Raw genomic sequence first — 8,885 nt, 5'->3', positions numbered from 1 at the left:
TTTAATGCATGCTTGTCTACAGCGGTTTCGCGTCAGCGCTTACAAACCACAGCTGGCCCATTTCACATGAAGAATCCAGCACCTAAGATTCGATGGAAGTTAAAGTGGGTCGAAAATGTAATAAATTGAATAAGCAGCTCTACTAACAGTAAGGAAACCGGGATGACAACCACGCGGCGGCAACATCTACGCATTTAACTTTTATGCTCAAGGTTCACCAGAACGCAAAGAACCAAATTAAAAAACAGAACAAAAGCGTCGCGATGCCCGGAGTTACGAGTGGACAGTTCGAGAACCTGAAGGACTGTTTTCATTGAATTTAAACCAAACCTTAGATTCAGTGTAAAGTGAAAGAATATATATATATATACACACGTTTCGCACACACACGACTTGTTTTCAGCATTCTGAATAAATGGGAAGAAATAAATAGTTTTAAAGTAGAGGAAAAGGGGTTCTTGCAGTCCGGTGATGCTCAGGTGCAAGATTGCAAAGCTTTTGTTGGAATTCCAAATTCCAACACTCCGCGCGGCGAAACGGGGCAGGCAGCCGTCAGCTGCGCAGAAGGAAAGCAAAATGTTGTGACGCTTTCTTCTTTTTTTGCGCAAATCCTTGACGTAACTGTTGCCACCACATGTTGGAACGCTGTGATAGAGAAAACAAAAATTATGCAGACCCAACGCACATTTTTTCAATCAAACTGAAGCAGTGAAGCGAATCTTTCGTGAAGCGGTTACGAAATGCTTTAAATTTCGCCCTTTCATTCCTGTGCCTTCGACGCCAAGGGGACTGGCGTGCGCACATGGGCTCTCGCACGCCCGTGTTACGCAATGGGGCAGTTCTTAGACTGGTTTATATTTCTTCATTTGTTTTTCCTAATTTTAAGTTTACCGACTGCTTCTTGTTTCATCCCTCGTTGTGGGTACGTGAAATGTACTTAGTACATTATTAAACAATACGGGGGAGAGTACTGCTATTTGAAGAGCGACCCTAGTCTGCACTCTCGAGAAAGAACACCATTTTGATAGCAATAAAATGTTCGTCCGCTTCCGATATTACGAGTACATGCTGTTATGTACGGTGACAGCAGATTCGCAATTCAAAGTGTGTTGATCGAGATGGCGTGCTCGACGCTGCCATGCACCTTCGCAATATCTTCGTATGTATATTTGAAAAGCTGTTATCTTATAGCGAGTTTGGTATGGTTTTTATTTCATTTCATTCAGTGCAGAGTACGCTCGTGTGGATATTTAAAACGCTGAAAAAGCTAGGATCATGGGGAACAAATATAAATGGTGAAGACCGCTCTGGAAATGTTTTGCACAGAAAGCTATTCCGGAGCTACCAAAGACCTGCAAACGTGCCACCAATATTGTTGTGGTACGGTTTCAAAAGGATCGGCTCACTGGAAGAGTTCTCTCGTGCAAGATAAACAGAACGGCTAGGACTGCATTCAGTAAACTGTTTTCGATATTGAGAACATGGCGCCTGACAACGGCGGTTCATGGTCGCAGCGAAATAACATTCATAAGTGAAGGATATATATGAATGCCTTCGAAATTAGAATAAGTTATCACTTGTCCCATTGCTGCATGTTCCAGACGCAACTAGAGCTAGTTCATTCGTAAGCAGAGTGAGGGTTATTTTTGGGGGGTTGCTTAGGGTGTCCCCGACGCCGGAATTCAAGGAGTAAAAGCATTATCGGCTCGGCAACTTGCCGCACGCTGTGGGCGGTGCGCATGCCACCTGCTGATCAGCGGTCTTGGTGACGTATGGCGATACCTCTTGGTCACCTAGAGGATGATGATGAGGATAGAGCATCATCACATAGCCACGTGATGATGCTGCGACAAAGGAGTGATAGCAGCTATGCTACGGCGTCCCTGTCAGCCTCACCGCCGCTTGGCGCTCGCCGCCGATGTCGTCGCTAGATACAGGGTGTTTCAGCGAACACTTTCGCAATTTTTCAAAGGTAGCCTGTGGCAGGTAGCTCAATTCTAGTTTATGAGGCCGTTCTACTCGAAGCGGCGGACACTCATTGCAAAAAAAATTGAAATGGAAAATTGACTAATTAACAATAATTCACTAATTAACGTTTTAGCTAATGATCTTATCACCCATATTGCAATTTACAAATTCTAGCAGTGAACTTCGCAAGGCGGATCCACTTGGAACGAATTCTAAGGATGAAACCAGTTTTGATATATAAATTCCCGAACTTTGCAGAGAAATGCACTGGCGTTCCAGTTAAATGTGGGCTTCAGTGCACGAAATGACGTTTTGTTAGCAAATTAACTGGAACGCCAATGCATTTCTCCGCAAGCTTCGGGAAGATATATCTCGAAATTGGTGTCATCTTGAAAATTCGTTCCAAGTAGATCCGCCTTTGCGAACTCCACGGCTATAATTTGTAAATTGCAATATGGGCCACAATGTAGTTAGTTTGAAACTTAATTTGTGAATTTTTAGTAATTATTCAATTTTGCATCTCAGTTGTTTGTGTAAGTATAGTCTGCCGCTTCGGGTAGACCAGCTCATGAACTAAAATTTTGATATCTGGCACAGGCAACTTAAAGATTTTTGAAACTGTTCGCTGAAACACCCTGTACATTTTCCGGTTCACTTCGACGCTTTAGCTGTCGCCACTTCAGAACAATCTGGCGATGCTCCCAAAACGCAGCGCTTTGTTGCCGTCGTTACCGGTTTACCCTCTCCTCGCAATAATTTTGCACAAAGGAGAAAAAATGACGATACTTGCGGGGGCGTTTGTCGTGATGTGAGCATGGCCGAGTTCGCTGTGCGCCGTCGGTACTCTCGCTTTTGCTAAGTGTTTGACAGCGAACATCGCTTTTGAAGATTAACATTTGACGCGTCACTTTATTCTATCGGACATCATTTTGCTTGCATTGCCAATTATTCTCGTCGCCGGTCACGGCCAGCCGCTGGGGCAGCGTCCGTGCGCTGTTTATGCAGTAAGCATGAAGTGCTCACCATTTATATTCGCTGTTAGATCGTATGGTTAGCAATTTAATTAGGAAAAGGGATAACAGATGTAAGCATAGATGACGGATGTAAGCATAAATGTAAACATAAATGCTTACACAGCAAGTATTTGTGCCCGCTATCAGTAATGTGTGCTTAGCGCTCCAGAAAATATGCCAGCTTTATATATTCTTGTACTGGGAACACATGCTCGGCCATGCGTATTCTTACATTAAATAAAATCAAATGCGCATGAATCTATTTTTTTTTTGTCCGAGAAGCTGTAGAAATAGTGCAAAAGGGATGCGATCGCGCCTACCATCGCTCATACTCGTTGTTTTGCCGAAAAATAATGGAAGGATAGGGCTTTATTACCGCTTTCCTAGTTGTGGCAGTTAACCACCTGGTAATAATGTCGGTCTTCAGGCTTCTTCTTTTTCGAGGTTTTCGCATGACCTTAACGCACCACCGGTGGCCATTTTGTGCTGTTTGTATTACTAAACAATGCGCGCGACGTCCGCAAGGGGGCACTGCGTGTCCTTTTTGAACGTGCGATTGAGAGTAGGGTGTACGATATTCGTAAAAGAAAGGAACAGGTAAAGCTGCACCAGCAAGATTCTGAAACCATGTAAGGGTGCTATAGCAGCAGCAACTAGAAATTTGCTGATGTTAGTAAGGATTGAATATGGTAGGAACTTCGAAGGAGACGACGGGCTGAAGTACATGAGTGACGTTATTAGTGGTAACTTCGCCAAAAAAGGAAGCTTAGTCCAGACTCAACCAGATTCAGCGACAGAGAAGTGTAAGATCTCAAACTTTAACCTAGAAACATTTCACTGGAAAAAAGCAAAAGAAAATGCATCTAACATTGCGGCAGTAGGATGATATGAGATTCATATACAAAGGAAAAGCTGGGCCAAAGAGCAAAGAAGAACTTACTAGTGCCGCACAACACATTGTTAACAAACAAAATTTTCAAGGGAGGCATGACAACAGGATGAACATTATCTATAAGGTCAAAGAAGATAAGACTAATGCGAGCTTGTACGGGTTTCAAATTAACGTCGGCGATATACAGGGTGTCCCAGCTAACGTAAGCCAGAGTTTTATAATATGCTAATGCCACGTAGCTGGACAGAACCAAGGTAGTGTTGTTTGCCGTCGCTTGGAGATATTCAAATTATTTTTATGATTCCGCCTAAGTATGTAATTAGGTTTAATTAACCAACTTCCCCTATATTGTAATTATATGAAAGTGCTAACGAGAAAATTGTGGAGCAACATGAAAAGTTCCCTCTACAGTTTTCTGTTGCTCAATAAGTGATACATAAAACTGTTTTTCCGAGCGTGAAAGAAGCCCACGAATGCACGCAAAGTGCCTCGAGTGGTCAGTCGCGCGGCAATAGGCTGCCACTAAATGTCCACAATACAAAGTATATCCTATTCTTGCCTAAAAATAAACACAAGCAAGTTTAGTAATAATCTCGATATCAAATCTTCAGGCAACGTAGTTGAATGTGCCGTATTGGCGAAATCCTTGGTGTCACTATCCATGAGTAACTTTCCTGGAGAGAACACGTTAGAAATTTCCACTGAAACATTTCTCGATTCAACGACTGTTTTCATATTGTGATGCTGACTTTGCTTTATGTTCGCTGTGTAGTGACGTGTCTTTACTGCTGTATGCCAAATATTATGACTGATTATAGGAGTATGAGCCTCATGATGCACTTTGCCTTTTGGCGTTCTCCCAAAGCGTACTGTACAACTACTACGTCTTGAATAAAACTTCACTTCATTTCGCTTCACTTCCTTTTGGCAGCTTTTTCTTCAATGCCTCTAAACAGGTTGAAAATGAGGGTCTAGCAGTTTTCATTTACCCTTCCAATTAGCCCACACAATTCAAAATTTGCCTCCACATCCCCCTTTATGCTCGATACACACGCGAGGGCAAAATCCGCCTGGTCCGCGGACAAGATAGTGACGTCATCACTTGAATCCGGCGGAGCCGAGTTAGATCGCATTCCCACAGCCGGAGCGCCGTTTGCGGAATCCGCGTGCTTACTCTCGACGCCAACGCTACGCACGTTGCGAAATCGCTGGGTTCGACAGTGCATTCCAAGATGGACAGCTATCAGAGGCGGCGTTTGTCCGCGTTGGCTGTTCTGCTTGAAGTGAGTGAAGACGACGAGGTGCAGGCAGCAAAAAGAAAACGATTATGCTGGACGAAACCATGGATGTCGAAGAAGACGCTTGGTGTTCAGAGCTTGCTTTACGAAGAGCTGCTCGAGTGTGATCCTGACGAATACAAGCGCCTACTGCGCGTCAGCAGCACGCAGTTTTTTGAACTTCTGGCCCGCGTTCAACATAGGATCGTGCGGCAAGAAACCATCATGAGGCCATCTGTGTCAGCGAAGACACGGCTTCAAATCACTCTTCGGTTCCTTGCCACAGGTAAGCGCTAGCGTCTTCTTTAATTTGAAGTATCACGCTGATTTGAAGTATCACGCGCGCTGACCTTTAAAGCGAAGGCTTCCCAAGCTTTCTCGACCGAGACTGCTGCTGCTCTCTTGTGAAGTGCGCGCTTCACGTCGCGTGTAAGTGCGCATGCAGTTATTTCCGTTAGGCCATGGACGCAGGAATGAAGCGGAAAAATATAACCCCCGTATTAGAAATGCGTCTTGACTTGAAGGCCATGCTTGACGATATAAATGATGCCTGGCGTAAAACGTACTTAAGACGCTCATTGTGTTTCCTTTGGTTGGTTCGCTACAGGTGTTATTTAAATCAGGTCAAGCGTGGGCTTCAAGTTAAGATGCATTTCTGAATACGGGGGTAAGAACGAAACCCGTCTTTAGCATCCTACATCTCTGTGCAGTGTGTACAATGACAAACACATCTTCCTTGTGACATGGCTGTCTTTACCTCTCACAATGAACAGCTCGTGTATTTCGGCGTAGATATAGCGAATGGTGCGGCGCATAATTATTATAGTACTAAATCGTTTTGACCGGCACGGCGCATAAATTTCGTATAAGCATGTTGCATAAGAATGTTGGAAATTTGGTGAAATAAAGGCAGCTGTGTGTATCGAGTTTAATTTCATAGCATGAAAATAGCCGCTTCATAAAAGATGCGCTTCACACAGGTTCCAGTATGAATGTCAAATGTGCATATTTTATTCGAATACAGAGTTCTGTCTTTCTTTGTTAATATTTAGTGTAACGAACAATGTTTTTGGTTTTTCTTTTTTTAATAGGGGAAACGCACTACTCCTTAAGCCGACAGTTCAGGGTAGGACACTCAACTGTCAACCAGCTCATAGAAGAGACATGTGTGGCCATCTACCTGGAGCTGAAGGACGAATTCTTGAAGACTCCCAAGACTGGTGGAGAGTGGTCTGCCACCATGCAAGACTTCAAAGAAAAGTGGCAGTTCCCAAATTGTATAGGTGCGATAGATGGGAAGCATGTGTGCATCATCAAGCCAAAAGACTCAGGCTCTTTGTATTTTAACTATAAGAAAACCTTCAGCATAGTGCTATTTGCGCTTGTTGATGCAAACTATAGATTTCGCTATTTGGACATTGGCGCCCCTGGTTCACAGGGTGATGGAGGAATTTGGCAGACAACACCTCTGCGAAAAGCAATTGACGAAAAAAATGCAGGACTGCCCAAAACCGTGAAAGTGGCAAGTTCGCCGGATCTTCACATGCCCCCGGTTATTGTAGGAGATGATGCTTTTCCTCTGGGTGAAAACTTGATGAAGCCGTTTGGAGGGGATACTTTGACGCCAAGGCAGCGCATCTTCAACTACAGGTGAGCAGCAGTCACTCAACTGCTTCGTAACTACACATTTATGTTTGTATTAAATTGCAGCTTTCTTTGCCAAGCCCATCAGTTAGGATCTCGCATGTTATGTATTTACAGATGTTTCAGCCATATCTCTGAAAACACATCTACTCATCTTTCATCCTTGCTTAAACATCGTGCATCATATTGGTCCACTTGACACTGCTGCACTGAAGTGTCACGTCTAGCACACCCATGAACTCTAGTTTGCATTTTGAAGTAGGACGTAAACACTGCATGGCAATATTAGTACCACTGTGGTACGTAAACACATTGATTGATATTACACTTGATATTTATTCGAGCGTTTCAGAGATCCTTCGCTTCACACAAATTCCACCATCTGCATTCAATCTGTCAACTGGTTTTTTTTTCTGCAGGTTATCGAGAGCCCGCAGAGTTGCTGAAAATGCATTCGGCATCCTCGCCAATCGGTTCAGGTGTTTTCACACTACCATAGCAGCTACGCCAAGAAGAGCAAGGAACTACGTTGCAGCAGCTTGTGTTTTACACAATTTCTTGGCGACTGAACTTCCACCACCAGCTGAGACTCCAGTGGAGCACCAAAGGGCTTTCTTCTCAGTTCAACCATGCCGCGGCCGGCTCAGGGCAACGGCATGCTCGTTGCGAGAAGACATGTGTGATTTTTTCACTGGATCAGGTGCAGTGCCATGGCAGAATGACATGGCATATGTGAACGTGTCGATGCACAGGGCTCTATCCCAGTGAACAATTTGTGTTGTGTGGGACCCTTGCCTACATCATACTCACTATTAAAACTTAGTTCCATAGTGAGCCACTCTATCAAGTGAGCTGTCCTTCATATCGCCAAGCGTTCGCTCATACTTTTCGCGATATTTTCTTGAAGGTGAAATGTTGACCATGTGATGTGCTCTCATATGTATTTCATGCTCCTTGCTTTGTAAGTAGAAATAAACATGTACACATTTTATTATAAACAAGCGAGAAAACCAAGACTAACTGAACGTTATTCCAAATAGAGTAAACAGTGGACGGCGCTGCACATGCAATAAAAGTTTTTTCCCTGCGATGTCACTCTCTTTTATTGTAAACTATGGCCATAGCTCTGGCACGCTCACAGAACAAGAAATATATTAAATAACGGTTACCTGAATTGCACTTTCCTCTGCAAATGTGGTCTTTGCAAACTAATACGGTAGTAACACGTGTAGCAACTTGGCTGTGTATGACTCTTACGTCTCACTGAGATATGGTAGAATGGCGTCAATTACATCTTTCTGACACCTGAGGATGGCAGTGGGACTTAACTGGCGCATGTATGAGGCAACCAACTTTCCAAATAACGACGCAGAGTCCTCTGTATCGTTCTTCGAAAGCGCATCAGCCACTTTTTTCAGCGCTGCAGTGCGCTGAAGCATCATGTCGGCATTCTTTCGTTTTCTCCCAGGAGCAGCCGTTTCTTGAGAGAAAACAACTGGTTGTTCATGGCATGGTGATGGCGGAGATTGCAAAGCAGTTGTCTCCTCTGTGTGGACAATGTCTTGAATTGTAGTGTCCGTTGCCAGGCCAGGTGCCTGTATTCACAGGAATTAAGCAATGCGACACATGTTATACTGGCTTTATAAAGTCGCTATGGCTACAAAAGAGAGAGAGAGAGAGGAAACAATGTTAGAAAGGAAAATAAAATATCCTAACGTAAAACAGAGCTCTTGTCTGTGCAATCTTAGCATTCAGAAATCAGAAAAGCAAAGGCACGGGCTATTCACGGAGGTGTTCCTCTTCAGCTGGCTTTAAGCTGATAGAAAAAAAAATGTTTGTGAATTCAATAATGTCACGTAGTAGTGACGGTGAAGAAAACAGTCGCCAAAACTGATAATTACGAAACGGACTTTTTATTGGGCGAACCTGTGCCCACAAAAGCAAGTTGCACTCGAAGCACAAAGATAGCGGCGAACACTGTCGGCGGTCGTCGAAATCTGATCAACCGCGAAACGCGTCGGCTTTTACACGAGTCATCGAAGGTTCCAGAGTAATTCCTGGTGCCCGCGTGTATTCCAGAAAGTACTATAC

At 43.9% G+C, this 8,885-nt stretch overlaps 1 protein-coding gene across 1 annotated transcript; it reads left to right on the top strand.

Moving 5' to 3' along the window:
• Positions 1 to 5,219: 5,219 nt before the first annotated feature.
• Positions 5,220 to 7,562, top strand: LOC139054117 (uncharacterized). Its single transcript, XM_070530687.1, has 3 exons — positions 5,220 to 5,436; positions 6,242 to 6,800; positions 7,214 to 7,562. The coding sequence occupies exons 1-3, from the start codon at positions 5,220 to 5,222 to the stop codon at positions 7,560 to 7,562; spliced, it is 1,125 nt and encodes a 374-aa protein (XP_070386788.1).
• The last annotated feature ends 1,323 nt before the right edge of the window (positions 7,563 to 8,885 follow it).

Source organism: Dermacentor albipictus, chromosome 1, assembly GCF_038994185.2.
Source record: "Dermacentor albipictus isolate Rhodes 1998 colony chromosome 1, USDA_Dalb.pri_finalv2, whole genome shotgun sequence".
Lineage (NCBI taxonomy): Eukaryota > Metazoa > Arthropoda > Arachnida > Ixodida > Ixodidae > Dermacentor > Dermacentor albipictus.
This window is presented reverse-complemented; position numbering and strand designations above follow the sequence as displayed.

Coding starts and splice junctions, on each gene's coding strand:
- LOC139054117 (XM_070530687.1), top strand. CDS start 5,220: ATGTCGAAGAAGACGCTTGGTGTTCAGAGCTTGCTTTACGAAGAGCTG. Junction 5,437..6,241: donor TCTTCGGTTCCTTGCCACAG/GTAAGCGCTAGC, acceptor TTTTTTTAATAG/GGGAAACGCACTACTCCTTA. Junction 6,801..7,213: donor CAGCGCATCTTCAACTACAG/GTGAGCAGCAGT, acceptor TTTTTTCTGCAG/GTTATCGAGAGCCCGCAGAG.